The 18,014-nt window shown below is 44.6% G+C and overlaps 1 protein-coding gene across 1 annotated transcript in view; it reads right to left on the bottom strand.

Annotated features, from left to right (window-relative positions):
- COL4A1 (collagen type IV alpha 1 chain) overlaps nucleotides 1–18,014 on the bottom strand; it is a 326,895-nt gene that overhangs the window by 99,555 nt on the left and 209,326 nt on the right. The window contains exons 34-35 of the mRNA XM_084808054.1: nucleotides 12,701–12,790; nucleotides 7,035–7,187 (exon numbers count right to left, since the gene is read on the bottom strand). Coding sequence (XP_084664180.1) covers nucleotides 7,035–7,187; nucleotides 12,701–12,790 — 243 coding nt within the window. The remainder of the gene's footprint in view (nucleotides 1–7,034; nucleotides 7,188–12,700; nucleotides 12,791–18,014) is intronic.

Below are 18,014 nucleotides of genomic sequence, written 5' to 3'. Positions count from 1 at the left end.
TAGGAAAAAGCGAAGTTTCTTACCATGAATTCCTGTTTATTGTATCAGCAAGAGGGCAATCCAAGACCTTCAGATTAGCCCACAAAAAAACCAACAACAGTTTTTAGGGTGAGAACTTTCAGAGATACCTTCCCCATGGGCTCAAAGGCAGGGCCCAAAGGGCTGTAAGAATCCAGTTTCAGTTCCGAGAGGGAAACCTATGGACTGTATCGGGATGAGCTAAGGGTCTAGACCCACCCCTGCAACCGAAGATGCTGTTCAAGGCCAGAGCTTGTCTTTTTAGGGTATCAGTACTCAATCCTTTGGCCAGGCCAGCCTGTAGAAAATCCAAGACTTTCCGCACCTGCCAATTTACAGGATCCCTACTTTCCTTCCTACCAAGATAGGAAAGCCTTCCAAATGTTGGAATACATCTTACTGGATAATCTACGAGAAGCCAATAAGGTCTTACAGACCCTTTTTGAATAGCCTAGATCCTTAAGCCATTGCTGCTCAGTCTCCAGGTTGTCAGGTGGAACATGTGAGGCTGTAGGTGAAGCACTGGTCCCTGCGACAATAGATCCTCCCAGTCTGGAAGTCTCCAGCACTCCGTGGTTGACAAATTGACAAGATCTAGGAACCAGGGACCTAGATCCATGGCCAAGATGGAGCCATTAGAACTACTTCTGCCTGTAGATCCTTGATTCTCCAGAGAATCTTTGTTAGGAGAGGCAATGGAGGAAAGGCATAGAGTAGGCTTGAGGCCATGGCATATGAAGAGCATTGTGTTCCACCATTTCTAGACATGGGCCGCTTGTCATGAACAATGGCAGTTTTGCATTTGAGGAGCTGTGAACAGGTCTATCTTTTGGGGTCTTAGCAGCTGACTATCTGCTGAAAAACTTGTAGGTGAAGCACTCACTATGTTTCCTGGATAGCCGTTGGATTGAGCCAGTCAGTTACCTGGCTTCCCTGCCAGGTGTTTGGCTTTGTTCAAAGCCAGATTTTCCTCTGCCCACATCATGATTTCCACCGCTTCCTTGTGTAAGGCTTGCAATTTCATTCCCACTTGTTTATGAAGACTTTTGCTGACATGTTGTCTATCTTTATTAACACATGCAGTCCCCTTATGTCTCCTTGGAAGGCTATTAGCGCCAACTTGATGGCCCAAATTTCCAGCAGATTGATGCTCTTCTTTAACTCTATTTCCATCCGGGCTCCCTGGGTCACCCTGGATGCCATGTCTGCCCCCATCTGAATATGCTGCCATCTGTTGTAATGGTGATCCTGTTAAGATGCGCCAGCAACACTCCTCTGGCCAGCTAGATTGGGTCTAGCCACCATGACCAGCCCTGTATCTGGATCATCACATACTTGCATTGAGCGGTCTGTGACTGGAAGGAAGCAGGAGTTGTTGGAATGGTCAGGAGTGGATTCGTGCCCCAGCAACAATCTCCTGACACAACACCAGAGGCCTTGCAGCTGAGTAAGGGACATTAAATCCATGTATTGCCTCATGTAGGAAAGCCCAGAGAGGTGTTGTTTGGCTTGTTGGAACATACAATGTTTTGTTGTTTTTTTGGATTTTGGAGTTGCCCAGAATCCGTTTCTGAGTAGGCAAGGAAACTCCAAGGCATAGCCATGGGTCATAACTACAGGGCCCATGCAACCAAGGTAGTCCTGCTCCACTTTGGGGCAAACTGGAGAAGCCTGCCCCCCCACAGACCACTGGGGATCTATCAGCCCAGCATTAGGAAGACTGTTGCTTCTTGCACCTCCTCTTGGAGGATGAAAAAAGCTTTTGAGGACTGTAGAGTTTTTCGTAGGCTTCTCATCTCTGATTCCTCTTGACTCTGGGAGCAGAGAAACCTCGTGATCTGTCCGAGGGCTTGTAGGGACAGAAACTGGACTGGTTTCCCACCTTCTTTCCCCCTTTCTTGGTTGATAGCAGAGACTTCTTGTCTTTCTCCTCAACCACATTTTTCTCAAGAGGCTCCACAAACAACTTAACCACTGCAAAGGGGTAGTTGGTCAGTCTGACCTGGGATCCCAGATCAACATCCCAGCTGCACAGCCAGGAGTTTCTCTGGACTACCACATTAGCTGCCATGGCCCATGGCTGTGCTTGAACCACACCCATGGAAGAATCAGCAAGGAGGTGTGTAAGATCTTCAGTCAATCTTTCACACCCTTTGGTACTGATTCCATCATTTCCAGGTCCTGTGCCCAAATGTGCACTGCTCTAGTGAACACAGAATTAGTTGCAGATGCCTGGAGAGTGAGGGAGATCTCAAAGTCCTTGTGGAGTACTGGCTCCACTTGCTTATCACAGGTATCCCCTGGCTCCCCTCTCTGTCCACTGGAATAGCTGCTGTGGAATATCCCCTGGCTCCCCTCTCTGTCCACTGGAATAGCACCATGAGAACATCAACCAACCAATGGCACCTCAATGTGTTCCATAATCTCTTTGGGTAGCAAATATAACTTATTTGCCAGCCGATTGGATGGTCTGTCCTTAGGTGGGTGGTCCCACTCCACCTTGTATATGTCCTTGAACAGGATGGATCTAGAGTTTTCCTGTGGAAACACAACTTTGGACCCTGTTTCAGAAGGGGTGCTCTCACTTTCCCCTTCTGGTTTTTCACCCGAAAGCTGAATGGCACAACATACCTGGGCAAGTAGAGTAAGACACAGCTCAGCCTGAAAAAGCTGCTCTATCTCCTCATTGGAAATTTGCCCTCCCTCTTGCTTGGGTGCAGAGGGACATCAGAAATGTCTGAGAACAACTGAGATAAAGCATCTTCCCCTGTTGATGCTTGGAGGACTCTGAAAGGGTGAGGGTCTTGAACGCTTAGCAGATACTTTGTTTGAGCTCCCCAGAGGCCCCCACCTAGGCTTGCCATGCTGGACACTCTTGCACTCCCTATCAGAAGGCAATCCTGACTCAGAGTAGGAGGGTAAGAACATAAGAACAGCCATGCTGGATCAGATCAAGGGTCCATCTAGTCCAGCATTCCGTTCATCCAGTTGCCAATCAGCTGTTGACCAGGAAACCACAAGCAGAGCATGAGCGCAATGATCAGGTTGAAAAGCACCCATGTTCCCCAGCAACTGGTGTACATAGCCTCACTGCCTCTGGTACTGGAGATAACACATAGCCATCAGGACTAGTAGCCATTGATAGACTTTTCCTCCAGGAATTTGTCCAACCCCCTTTTAAAGCCATCCAAATCGGTGGCTGTGGCTACATCCTGTGGTAGTGAGTTCCATAGTTTAACTATGCGCTGTGTGAAGAAGTACTTCCTTTTATCTGTCCTGAATCTCCTGCCAATTAGCTTGATAGGATGACCCCAGGTTCTAGTATTTTGAGAGTGGAAGAAAAATGTCTCCCTGTCCACATTCTCCACACCAAGCATAATTTTGTAGACCTCTATCATGTCTCCCCTTACTCTCCTTTTTCCCAAGCTAAACAAGCCCAGCTATTGTAACCTGCTCTCATAGGGGAGAAGGCCCCTTGATCTCCAGCCCCCTGATCATTTCAGTTGCCCTTTTCTGCACTTTTTCCAGCTCTACAATAGCTTTTTTTAGGTATGGTGACCAGAATTGTACACAGTATTCCAAGGGTGGTCGCACCACTGATTCATATGGGACAGTATATTGGCAGTTTTATTCTCAATTCCTTTTCTAATTATGCCTAACATAAAGTCCCCCCCCCCACGTTTTAGAGTGGGCGCACACTGGGTTGACATGTTCATTGAGCTGTCCACCACAACCCCAAGCTCTTTCCTAGTCGGTCACCGCTAGCTCAGATCCCATCAGGCTATACTTGAAGTTGGGATTTTCTGCCCCAATGTGCATCACTTTACTCTTGCTTATGCTGAACTGCATTTGACATTTAGATGCCCATTCTCCTAGTTTGGAGAGAACCTTCTGGAGTTCTCACAATCCCTTTTTGTTTTAAGAACCCTAAATGATTTGGTGTCATCTGCAAACTTGGCTACTTCACTGGTCACTCCTAATTGCAGATCATTTATGAACAGGTTGAAAAGCATTGGTCCCAATACAGATCCCTTTGGGACCCCACTATTTACTTCCCCCCATTGGGAGAATTTACCATTTATTCCTACTCTCTGCTTTCTGTTCTTTAACCAGTTACTGATCTAGATCATCTGGAGAAGCTGCGTTGTGAAGAAGTGGAGGGAGGCCTCCAACCCCTTTTATGTTTGCACTTAGACCTCCCTCTGGATCAGCTATGGCTGTGTTTTGATTTCCCTTTGTGGGCTTTCTTGGTGGGGGGAGGGAACCCTTTCAAGGAGGGAAGTCAGCAGGACCCTGGTGTCCTCAGGCCCCAGTCAGGCTGAGGAGCTAGGCCCCAACAAAGAAAAGGGTACGAAAACATCCCACCACAGCCCACCTAGCCTTGTGAGTTTGGGGGGTGGAGGTGCGGCTGATCCTGCACTCCCTATCCTCATGTGAACACCATCCCACCCTAACTAATCTATCTCAGATGGGGGTGAATGGGAGAAGCAGCAATAAAATGAAATGAAACATTGTGAGCCCTGTTTGTCTGCCAGTAGGCAGGGCTGGGCTGGAGTTCTGGGATAACCCCCTTACTGAAGGAGGCTGGCAAGACATTGGTTCTGCTTACTGACTGGAGGAATCCCTGAGGATAGACTAATTTGCATACCCTCCAGGGGTCCTAGTAAATTCTCAGGGAAAGCTGTTAGCTGAAGAGCTAGAGGAGGAGATATTTGCTGTCTCATTCTCCTTGTGTAAGGAGACCTGCCCTTTAAGTGGTGCTGCTGCCTCCTTTCCTTTCCTTTATGGAATGTATGGGCCCTGGTCCTGGCTAGGGGAAGACAGAGGGCAGCTGTGGAAAATGTGGTAATTACTAGTGTCCCCAGACCTTGTTGGGGCCTTGGGACAGCAGATATGGGCTCACTGTCTGTGGTGGCTGAAGCCAGCTGTTCGAAATGCTGAGCAAGTGGTGGAGTGTGTGATGTTAGAACAGTTTGTGAATGTCTCACCCCCTACAGCATGGAGTTGGGTATGGTTCCAGAAGCCTGGAAACCGCTATTCAATTGATGGAGACTTTTGTTGCGACTGAGATACCGGAAACCTATACCGCTCTGGGAAGGAGCAGGAAGAGGAGGGTGGTGGAAAGAGCAAAAGGAGGGAAGACAGGCTGGTGAGAGGTGCTTGCAAGAGGGAGGGCAGACACTTTCTGCCAAGGCAGATACCAGAGGAGAGCTTCACCTCCAACTACCACCCAGGGCTTCTGCTGCAGGAGACCTGGAAATTACCAGTTGGCATCCACAGGAAGACATCAGGCATATCCAAGCCAAGGCTTCGCATCCTGCCCGGAGGCACCTGAAGAGCCACACCCACAGCTTGGTCGGGAGAGCTACTTCCCTAGGAATGGACAACTGCTAGGGAAGAAAAACTGTGAAGGTTGTCACCTGGAAGGCCAGTACTTCAGAATGGGAGAGGTGGGCAATTTTGTAATTTAAAGCCAAGGAGCGGGAGAGGGAGGCATAATTCCTTTCCCTGAATTGGTAGTCTATATGCTGGCTTGGCCTCGGTGCTGTAACTGGAGGCAAAGGCTTACAAATAAAAGCTGCCTGCACTTACTGATGGACTCTTCTAATTATGGAGGCTGTGGAAGAGGGTGGGTTTAATGTACCCCTTCCAGAGGACATGTGCACACTAACAAATTCACATAGGCAATATGTAATATATACCTACAACAGTCAGACTAAAATGTACACATTATTGCAGTGGTACTGGTAGTCTCTGATAGTGAATTTCAAATACATAGAGTACAGCTTGACATACTAAAAAACCCTGAAAAACAGGTTTGATCAAAGATCATTGCAGTTCAGAAAAAATGAATGTATGTATCCCAGGCAAAGACATTTCTATGACACTGGTATGATCTGTACACAGGTTTAGCCATAACATAGCAAATAATGGATATATGCACTTCTAACAGTGACATTTGAGTGGGGGAACTCAAAATATGAATTCACCACACACAAAACAGTACACCTTGTTTTGCCAGCCATAGAAAGCAATCCTATGGTCCCTGGGCAAGCGTCCTAGGGACCATGGGATTGTTTGGATTCCCCTTTCCAAGGTTGGAGACAGGTTTCTGACCAAAGAAGGGTGGGTTGGAGATCTGACTCTCTTCCCCTGCCTCCTCGCAGTGGGTGTGGAAATAACCATACCAGTTGCCCTTTAAGGTTGGAAAAGCTATCTTGGAGGAGGAAAGGGGGCGTTCTGGCAGGTGAGGAAGGGAGGAGACCAGAGAGGCCAGGATACGATTTATCCTGAGCCTCCTCCAGTCTCTTTCCCTCTGAAGTGCCCTCACTAGACAGGCTATAAAGCCCATCAAGTGAAATCTACAGGGTGGGAGGATGGGGAGGCCCCTGCTGCGCCTCCTGCCCAGCACTGGATGATCAGACACTTCCAAGTTCAGGGGCTTCCAGTCACTGAGGGAGCACATGATAGGGTTGCGCCCTTAAATGGGTCTGGATCTGGCTTGAACACAGTCATCCTAATGTGCGCATGTGCCTTTCTTCCTGCAAGTTCCTCTCCTAGCAAATGAGAATATGTTATTTTTGTGAAGGTGGAGGGGATAACTAATGGTTGGAAGGATTCACTAGCCCGGTTTGCCTGCCTCCCTGCCTCCAGAGCTTGTAATATTGATTCCAAGCAGTCTCAGAAGTATCATTTCAAGCTCAGGAGCTGGGCCTATCAAGTGAGCCCTTCCACCTACAGTTATCCCCTCCACCTTTGCCAAAGTATGGGGGCAGGGTTTCTGACAAGGGGGACAGGGGCACAATGGCAGGGTATTGTAGGGGAGGTCAGTATTCTACAGGAATGCTTGCAAAACCCAAATTTTCAAGGCAAGCTGAGTGGTGGGGGCAGGGATTAAACACAGCAGTATTAGGCACATGTCCATGCCAGAATAACTACTGTTTTGGCTTAGATGCAAACATAATCAAAACACAACAGAAACAATGTGCTTGCACACGTTGTCTAATTTTACAAACCTTTAATTCCTTGATCTCCCTTCTGGCCTTTCATGTTTTCCATGTCTACATGATCAATTGATCCTGGCTCTCCCGGTAGACCAGCTTCACCCTTTTCACCTTTTAAACCAGGATCACCTCTGAGTCCTGCCACTCCAGGAAAGCCTGTGTCACCTGCAATAAACATACTGTACTGAACACCAGAAGCCCAGGAAAACTGTATGAGTTGGGGGTAAGAATGACATTCTCAAACCCTCTAAAGAGGCATAATAGCAAAGCACATTCAAAAACACTTTTCTTCATTGAATTTGGCTTTATTTAAACATATTGTTAGAAATATGTTTCTATGAAGTTAATAGCCATTTATTTTCTTAAATCCAAGGATTAGCAAAAAAATGTAAAAGGTCAAATTACCAATACAAAATATCAGCAAAGGCAACAAACAATATACACTTATTTAATATGCTAATCTCAACACAATATATCTTGTAGATTTTTTTTAGCAGTTACTTGAAACATCATCAGTATGTGTACATCACGATCTTGTGAATTTAGAGTTGGAAGGGATCTTGGAAATAATCTAGTCCAACCCTCTGGAGAGTCTACAACTCCTAAGAAACTGTGTTCAATGCTAATGTTTAGTTGAAATCCACTTCCTTGCAATTTTCACCCATTAGTTCAAGTCTGGCCCTCTGGAGAAACAGAGAACAAATGTGCTTTAACTTCTGCATGACAGATTTTCAGATATTTGAAGACAGCTATCATGTCTCCCCTTAATCTCCTCATCTCCAAGCTAAACGTAGCCAGCTCTTTCTACCATTCCTCCAAGGACTTGATTTCCAGAGCCTTGACCATACTGGTTATCCTCCTCTGCTCTAGTTTATAAGTGTCTTCCTTAAATGTGGTACCCAGAACTGCTTTATCAGGGTCCCTTTGTTTGACTCATGTTCAACTGAATATAAGTAGAACCTCCATTCAGACCTCCCAGGTCAAGGGAGGGAGGTTGGGGAATGAAGGGGTGGGGCCCAGCATATACAGGAATGTTGGACACAAGGCCAGCATGCACTGCCCCATCCCTATCCCCACTTTTAGCCCTCCTGCAGAAGGCATATTACTTTTCATATGTGGACAATATGCTTCTGTTAATGCAGCCTAAAACTGCTTTTTTAGCAGTTGCATCACAGTGCTGGCTCATTTTCCGCTTGTCAATAAATAAGACCCCTTGATCCTTTGTACTACTGGCAGCCCACCTGTCCCCCATCCTATACTTTTTTTGTGAGAGTGGTGGGGGTGGTGTTTGTACATAAATGTAGGATATCACATTTATCCATGTTGAATTTCATCTTGCTGATTTTTGCCCAGTGTTCCAGCCTGTCAAGTTCTTTTAGAATCTTGATTCTATCTTCTATTGTGTTTGCTATCAGTCCTAGCTTTGTGTCATCTGCAAATCTGAAACGCATTCCATCCATGTCATTTATAAAAATGTTGAACAGCACAGGGCTAGGACAGAGCTCTGTGGTACTTTACTTGAAACCTGTCTCCAGGTTGATACTGAACCATTAACCAACACTCATTGAGTACAGTTGCTCAACAGCTGTTTATCTACCCTACATTAGTATTGTCCAGCTCACATTGTACCATTTTGCCAACAAAGATATCACGGAAATTTTGTCAAATTCTTTGCTGAAATTGATATGTCAATGGCATTCTCATGATCTATCAAACTAGTTACCTATCAAAAAAGGAATTTAGTTTGGTCTGTCATTTCTTATTCTTGATAAGTCCATGTTGTTCCTAGTGCATTCTTTTCTAGATTCACAGACACTGACAACTTACTAATCTGCTCTAGAATTTGGCAATGAACACAAGTCTTCACAGAACCAGACAGCAAAGCTAATACTAAAAAAATACATTGAACAGACTCCTAAGGAATCTTTCCCTGGGAATCTTATGTAATGGATCGTACAAAACATAATTAACTATGTCTTCTACTATATCTTAACCACAGACACAAAAACGTTGTTTAGTGGTATATTCCTATATATGCCATATAACTATGCTATCAGCATTGTCTGGAAAACACATTTTTGTAAATGCCCTTCTCAAAGTATGAAAAGCAAGCTCTGATAATATTATGAGTCGTTATCAACCTTAAACAGCATAAACAGTCCTAAACATTGGGAAAAGTGAGAGTTCTGTACATCTTCACTGTCTTTTATTAAAGAATACTATCTTAACTTATTTTAAATTATCTGTCTTTTCACTGTTGATACAATTTATTTATATTAGTTTTATTTTCCATTGTCGATCCAACTTAATACTTCCTTGCTAGTATTTGAGGTTTTAAAGAATTTTACAGTAATCCATTGTCAGTCTAAGAGGCATTTTATTAGACACATGCAGCATAATTCTAAATATATTCACTTAGAAGTAAATCCCATTAGATTCAATAGGGCTTACTCCCTAAAAGACATGCATAGAATTTCAGCCAAAGGGTTCAATCTTCCTTGAGACAGTGAACAGACAGCAGCACATGAAGTGGCTTCATTGGAGGACAGTCCAGTCCAGTTCTTCACTATTTTTCAGGCAGGAGCCACTTTGGCTCTAGGCATCACCACCAAGGCTACTTGGAGACCTTTTACAAACTATGGGGAGCAATAGCCAAACTATGGGGAGCCTCTACCTGCCTCTGGTCAAGTGGCAACACTGTGCATTGGACTCAGCTGGAGGCCTTTTCTGGTCTCCTGTGCCCATCCCCCTCCATGTCATCCAAGCAAGACCTCATCAGACAGGCAGGGAAATTTTGACAAGCCCCCTTGGTCCTTGGATTGGGATGGATCTTTCTCTCGTCACTTAGGGAGTGCTCTGCTCTACTCAGTGATGCAAAACCTCTCAGGTTCACGTTGGTCTCTCAACCACTGTGAAGGTTTGGGGCCTACACAGGCAAAGGGAAAAAAGGTCAGGCTTAGAGGCCTCAGGTTTTTTTGTTGGGAGGGATTATCCCTGAGAGGAGTAGTTTCATTTCCCCAATTAAGTTCATTTCTTCAGGTTTGAAACAGTATTTTTGGTTCTGAGGGACGAAGGCTTTCTTCACAGAGAGCTATCCGCATCTCTCAATTTCCTTGGAGAGGAAGCAGCTGCTGAATACTTAAATGTGAAGTGCAGAAGCATCCTGCCTTGTAGTGAGTGCTCTGGACATAATCTGGCATGTGCTCAGAGCAACTATGGCCAGGTACTGAAGGGGCTTATCAAATTTGCAGATGACACAAAATTGGGTGGGATAACTAATAACCTGGAAGACAGAAACAACATTCAAAGTGATCTTGATAGGCTGGAGTGCTTGGTAGAAAAAAACAGCATGAAATTTAACAGGGATAAATGCCAAGTTCTGCACCTAGGAAAAAGAAACCAAATCCACAGTTACAAGATGGGGGAGACTTGGCTCAACCACACTACCAGCGAGAAGGATCTTGGAATTGTTGTGGATCACAAGCTGAATATGAGCCAATGGGATGTGGCTGCAAAAAAGGCAAATGCTATTTTGGGCTGCATTAATAGAAGTATAGCTTCCAAATCCCGGGAAGTACTAGTTCCCCTCTACTCAGCCTCATCTGGAGTACTGTATCCAGTTCTGGCTGCCACATTTTAAGAAGGATGTAGATAAACTGCAGAGGGTTCAAAGGAGGGCAACGGATCCACCACGGATTCCGGGGGGCTGGATTCCAAAGAATACAGCCTCACTGGAGTCCGTGGCGGATTTCTCCAACATCCCTATGGGGAGGTCATGGCGCTCCTGTTTCTGTGGGCTGGAAAAAATATCGCATTTTTTGCATTTGGGGAAAACATGGGATAGACTGGGAGAAACGGCAGGAGGTGCCCTGGAGGTTCACGGTGTCATCTAAGCAGCCTGCGAACTTCCGTGAGAGAGCTATCTCAATAGCAGGATAAAAGCTCCATTTGAAGAAGCCCAAAGGGCTGTCCTTTGAAAGAGATGAGGGTTCTAAACATGGCTCTCCAATGTCCCAGGTAAACAACTTGGCTTTATTTAGAACTACTTTACAAGTTACAAAATGCCTACACAGGAGACCCATACGGGCTGGATCTACACTTACCGCCTTTTTTCGCTTTCAATGAGGTTTCACCGCCCGCCTTTCACACTACGCAGTAGCCGCCTCGAATTGGAACTGGAATTTCCCACTTCCGTGCTCCCGTTTTCAATACCCTAATATCCCGGTATTTCCCTTTAATGTGCTCTGATTTTCCGCCTTCGCTACCATATCCAGTCGTAGTCCCCTCCCCCACCTGTCCATATGCGGCGGTGTTTGTATTTCTCTCCTGTTCAATCACAGCTCTCGATGTCCCCATGTCTTCTTCCGGCTACCGATCGCATAGCTTCCTCAGCAGCCCCCGTTTCCTCAGCAACAAGCAAAGGGCTGGATGTGCACGTGCTTGTCTGATTTCGGAAAGCTAAGCGGGGTCGGTCCCGGTCAGTGCTTGGATGGGAGACCGCCTGGGAATCAGGCTTCCTGCACTGAGCAGGGGGTTGTTGTATCCCTTCAAATGAGATTAAGTTACCCCCTCCAATCCCCTGTTCTGGATTTTTTTTTTTTAAATTAAGGCATTATCCTTGCAGAATCGCGGCTTCTCTGTGATGTTTTTTTTCTAATTGGGGCATGATCTTTGAAGCTGTGAAGCTTCAGTTTTGTGAAGCTTCACAACTTCCAAGCTTCGAAGATCATGCCTCAATTAGGAAAAAAAAAACATCCTGGAGAAGCCCCGACTCTGCAAGGATAATGCCTTAATTTAAAAAAAAAAACATCCGGAGCGGGGGATAGGAGGGGCTAAAACTTAGTCTCATTTGAAGGGATAGAACAACCCCCTGCTCAGTGCAGGAAGCCTGATTCCCAGGCAGTCTCCCATCAAACTACTGACTGGGGCCAACCCCGCTTAGCTTCCGAGATCAGACAAGCGCGTGCAGGAAAACAGCAGGAAAACAGCACAGCGCTCGAGTGTGAACCGAGCTTGTGCGTTCAATGAAGCACTGCAACAGGGAAAATGGGTGAGTGTGAATAATCACGTTTTAATGCGAGGGCGTTTAACCTGATGGCACACCGAATTCATTGCGATGGCGGGCGCAATGTAGATCGGCCCAGGGATGTTACACATACATGTAGTTTGTAAGATGTGTCATATTTTAAAATAAGAAATGTAGCTCATCTCTCTTTGGGATTCTTGTTCTTAAGGGGATATGACTGGGAAATCCTAATCTCCATCTTTTTATTTATGGTGAAGTCAATGACTGCCATAACCATCAACCACCCCCTCCCCATCTCCCACCCTCTCCTACCACCAGCTTCTTATGAGTAGCAGGAACAACATCAGGAGGAACCCCCCCCCCCAAAACAGACCAGTGGGGATTGACCATGAATAGTAGTCATGGAATGTCAAATGTCTGTTGGGAGAAAATAAAAATAAAAGTTGGGTGATGGAGTATCCTTGAGGAGGGCATGGCTGGCAGGCCCCCTGAACAGAAGCTTTCTTGCTAGGAGGTAAGGACATTCTGTTGCAGGTCCGACTTGTAAAAAGCTAATATACTTACAAAGTTGTTACAAAATAGATTGCTGAATGGTTGAATTAATCCAAAGACCTCATTTCACATCACCAGTTCATCTACAAATAATTATTACCTTTTTCACCTGGAATACCGGGTGATCCTATAGGGCCAGGAGGACCGTGGATTCCAGGGGTTCCCATAACTCCCATTTCTCCTTTGATTCCTAAAACCAAATTGGAATAATTATTTACATTATTTTATTATTTTAATTTATGTATTAGATATATAAAATTGTACCTTCTGCCCAGGAGGCACTTGGGGCAATGTATAATAAAAGCATAAAAACTCCACATAAAACCCAAGGAACAAAACCATACAATAAAAGTTATGAACAGCATTAAAATTAAAGCATGGCAAAACATGAAACATTAAAAGCTTGACAGAACAAGCCTCGCTGAACATGAAAGTCTTTATTACCCATCTAAAGTAGAACGTGGAAGGAGCCAATCTCATGTCCCTCAGAAGGGAGTTCCATAATTGGGGTGCTGCTATCAAAAAGCCCCTGACTTGAGTACCCACCACATGTGTAATGTGGTCATGTGTGTTTTTGTCAAGCACACTCTTGACAGAAGTCTAATGGCCGCATTTTGCTCTAACTGTAGTTTCTGAACACTTTTCATTCCACAAAGAATGCATTACAATAATCGAAACAAGAGGTGATTACAGCATGTATTACTGTGGCCAGATCTCCCTTCCCCAAGAAAGGATGCAACTGGTGCACCAGATAAAAATGGGCAATGGCACTTCTGGCCATTGCTACCACCTGACCTTCCAGGAGCAACGCCAGATCCAAGAGTACTCTGAAGGAGCATACCTTCAGAGTATGCATCTTTTAGAGGGATCTTTCAGAGGCGGTGCTACCTCATCCAGAACAGGTTGTGCCCCCAATCCCAAGTCAGGATGTCTACTGATCAACATTACCTCTGTCTTGTCTGGACTGAGCCTCAGTTTGTTCACTCATATCCAATTCCTTACTGCATCCAGGCAATAATTAAGGACTTCCACAACCTCCTTGACATCAGGGTATCTATCATCAAATCCAAAACTCTGAATGACCTCCCCCAGCAGCCTCATGTATACATTAAAAAGCACAGGGAATAAATAGAATCATGAGGAACCCCACAGGCCAAAGGTCTGGGCAATAGTAACCCCAGCATGTCCTTCTGGAAATGCTCAGCCAAATAAAACTAGAATCACTATAGAATGATGCCTCCACGTCCCATATCAGCCCAACATCTCAGGAGTATACCATGGTAAATGTTAACTAATACTGCTAAGGGATCCAGCAGAGCCAACAGGGACACACATTCCCCCTTTTCGTTTCCTAGCATAGGTCATCTACCAAGTTGACCAAGGCTGTTTCTGTCCCCAAACTGAGCCTGAAACCAGATTGGAAGGGATCTAGATAATCAGCTTCATCCCAGAAAATGTGGAGTTGAGATACCATCATCACCTGCTTTAAGACCTTGCTCAAAAAATGCAAATTTGAGCCTGCCCAGTAATTATCTAGAGTGGTGGAAGCCAATGATGATTTATTTAATCAAGACCTCCTTTAGACTAGAACATGTCTGTCCCTCAAGGAGGCATTTACAACTTCCACTACCCATTCGGCCAGCCGTCCTCTAGCAGCTTTTATAAGCTATGATGGACATGAGTCTAAGAAGTATGTGGTGGGCAATATCCCTCCAAGCAACTTGTCCATATCCTCAGGTATTTTTTTTCAAAAGAATTACAAAAACACATTAATATTGATTCAAAATCCCCCCCCATCCCTCCCCCTGTTCAAACAGTTTCGAGATTCTTCTTCTCCCCTCCTTTATTTTCTATTTCTATTCCAGGGTATTATATTAATTCCTCCTGTTTCATTCCTTTATTACCTTCTCCTTTTCATGATACCCACAAATTTCTAAAAGCTTCTATGAAGGCTGTTCTATTCAAATCTTTTTTTCTACATATATTTGCCAGTTCTTCTTGAAGGTGTCTCTTTTCTTTATTCCTCTGTGCATTCTTAGCTTGTGTGTCAATTTTTCATTTATTGCTATGTCCCAGATTTTCTTTTTCCACAAAGGTACTGTCAGCATCCGGACTGTCTTCCAATTACTTGCAATTACTTGCAATTAATTGCCTCACGGCTTTTAACAAGAAACCAGTTAATGTTTTTCTCTAACCTATTTTCTTTTACAAACATATTCATTAAAGCTAATTCTGGTGTTTTACAAATCTCTTGATGAGTAATTCTTTCTATTTCTTGAAATATCTTGTTCCAGAATTTTCTAACCTGCCTACATTCCCACCACATATGTATTTGAGTGACGTTAATTCCACATCCTCTCCAATACAAAGGTGATAGATTCTTATTCAGTTTTGCTAACTTCAATGGTGTCAAATACCACTTCTGAACCAACTTTAATCCACCTTCTTTTATTTTGATGGATATTGCTTGAAAGGGAAATCTATCTAAAAGTTGTTTCCAATCTTCTTCCTCTATCTCCTCAACAATATCTCTTTCCCATATCTGCTTTATTGTTACATTCCTCATTATCTCCTGCTTTATCAGAATTTTATATATTTGGGTTATTATACCTTATCTTCTAATTTATCATTAGAATCATAGAATCATACAATAGTAGGGATGGAAGGGGCCTACAAGGCCATCGAGTCCAACCCCCTGCTCAATGCAGGAATCCAAGTCAGAGCATCCCTGACAAACTGCTGTCCAGCCTTGTTTTGAATGCCTCCAGGGTGGGAGAGCCCACCCTAGGGAATTGGTTCCATTGTCGTATTGCTCCAACTGCACTCTGGGATGATCGAGAAGAGATCCTGGCCTTCCCTCTGTGGCAACCTTTCTTGAAGAGCGCTATTATATCTCCCCTCAGTCTTCTCTTCTCAAGGCTAAACATGCGCAGTTCTTTCAGTCTCTCCTCATAGGGCTTTGTTTCCAGTCCCCTGATCATCTTTGTTGCCCTCCTCTGAACCCTCTCCAGCTTGTCTGCATCCTTCTTAAAGTGTGGTGCCCAGAACTGGACACAGTACTCCAGATGAGGCCTAACCACTGCTGAGTAGAGGGGAACTAGGACTTCACAGGATTTGGAAGCTATACTTCTATTAATCTAGCCCAAAAGAGCATTTGCCTTTTTTGCAGCCACATCCCATTGCTGGCTCATATTCATGTAATCTGCAACAATTCCAAGATCCTTCCCACTTGTAGTATTGTTGAGCCAAATATTCCCCATCTTGTAAGTGTGCATTTGGTTTCTTTTTCCTAGGTGCAAAACTTGGCATTTATCCTTGTTAAATTTCATTCTGTTGTTTTCTGCCCAATACTCCAGTCTATCCAGATCACTTTGAATTTTGTTTCTGTCTTCCAAAGTATTAGCTATCCTGCCCAATTTTGTGTCATCTGCAAATGTGATCAGCATTCCCTGCACCTCCTCCTCCAAGTCATTAATACAAATGTTGAAGAGCACTGGGCCCAGGACTGAGCCCTGCGGTACCCGCTCATTACCTCTCCCCAGTTTGAGAAGATCCCTTTGATAAACACTCTTTGAGTCCGATTCTGTAGCCAACTATGGATCCACCGGATCGTTGTTTCATCTAGCCCACTTTGAACTAGTTTGCTCATCAGGATATCATGGGGCACTTTGTCGAAAGCTTTGCTGAAGTCGAGGTATATGATGTCCACAGCATCCCCACGGTGCACAAGGGAGGTTACTTGATAAAAAAAATGAGATCAGATTTGTCTGGCAGGATTTATTCTTGACAAATCCATGTTGGCTTTGAGTAATCACTGCATTGTTTTCAAGGTGCTTACAGATGGATTGCTTTATAATGGGCTCCTGAATTTTCCCAGGGATTGATGTCAGACTGACTGGTCTGTAGTTCCCAGGTTCCTCATTTTTACCCTTTCTGAAGATAGGGACAAAGTTAGCCCTCCTCCAGTCATGTGGCACTTCACCCGTCCTCCATGACTGCTCAAAGAGAATAGACAGTGGTTCTGAGAGTTCTTCTGCCAGTTCCTTTATTCCTCTAGAATGCAGTTCATCTGGCCCTGGAGATTTGAACTCATTCAAAGTAATATGCCTATTCAAACCATATGCCTATCGATCTCAAGCTGCAATCCTGCCCCTTCAGCCTGTACTTCAGCTTTGCAAGGGGGGTCATAGACCCTCTTTTGGGACAAGACTGAGCCAAAGTAGGAATTGAGCACCTCTGCCTTTTCTTTGTCATCTGTTATCATTTTGCCATCCTTATTTAATAGCTGAACCACCATTTCTTTCCTCTGCCTTTTACTATGCATGCAGCTAAAGAAAGCCTTTTTGTTCTTTTTAGCATCCCTTGTTAACCTCAGCTCGTTCTCAGCTTTAGCCTTTGTGACGCCATCCCTGCAATTCTGTGCTATCTGCCTGTACTCTTCCTTTGTTACTTGGCCTTCTTTCCACTTCCTATATGTGTCCTTTTTTGTTTTCAGGTCATCCCTAAGCTTTTTGTGACGCCACACTGGCTTCTTCTGTTGTCTTCCACCTTTTCTTCTTGTTGGAATTGTTTGTGATTGTGCCTTGAGAATTTCCTTTTTTAAAAGCTCCCACCCATCTTGGACTCCTTTTCTCGTTAGCGCCATTTGCCATGGGACCTTACTGATCATTGTTCTGTGTTTATTAAAATCAGCTTTCCTAAAATCCAGGGTACGCGTTTGACTACACTCGGCTTTTGCTTCCCTTAGAACCAAGAACTCAAGTACAACATGGTCGCTTTCCCCCAGAGTTTCTGTAACTGCTCCTTTATCCACGAAGTCATCTCTGTTGGTTAGGATCAAGTCAAGGATAGCTGATCCTCTAGTTCCTTCCTCTACTTTCTGTAGGAGGAAGTTATCCGCCACACAAGTCAGGAATTTCCTGGAGGGGCCATGTTTTGCAGAATTTGTCTCCCAACAAATTTCGGGGAAATTGAAGTCCCCCATTACTACTACATCATGCTTCCTTAAAACATTGGCTATTTGCTTTTCAAAAGTTTCATCCTCGTCTTCTCCTTGGTTGGGTGGCCGGTAGTAGACTCCGACCACCAGGTTCCTTTTATTCTTTGCTCCATTTATTTTGATCCAGATGCTCTCGATGGGGCTACCAAGCTCCTCCTCCTGTATTTCTGTGCAGAGATATGTATTTTTCACATACAGTGCAGCCCCACCTCCCTTTCTGTTCCTCCTGTTCTTTTTGAATAAGTTATATCCTTCAATTGCCGTATTCCAGTCATGAGAGTCATCCCACCAAGTCTCAGTTATACCTATCAGGTCATAATTTCCCTCTTGTATTAAGAGTTCAAGTTCGTTCTGTTTGTTTCCCATACTCTGGGCATTAGTATATAGACATCGAAGACCATGTGCTTCATAGTCT

The sequence above is a fragment of the Heloderma suspectum genome, chromosome 1 (genome assembly GCF_057233095.1).
Source record: "Heloderma suspectum isolate Gila_16-S chromosome 1, 16-S_ref, whole genome shotgun sequence".
Lineage (NCBI taxonomy): Eukaryota > Metazoa > Chordata > Lepidosauria > Squamata > Helodermatidae > Heloderma > Heloderma suspectum.
Note: the sequence above shows the minus strand (reverse complement) of the source record. Positions and strands in the feature narration are given on the sequence as shown.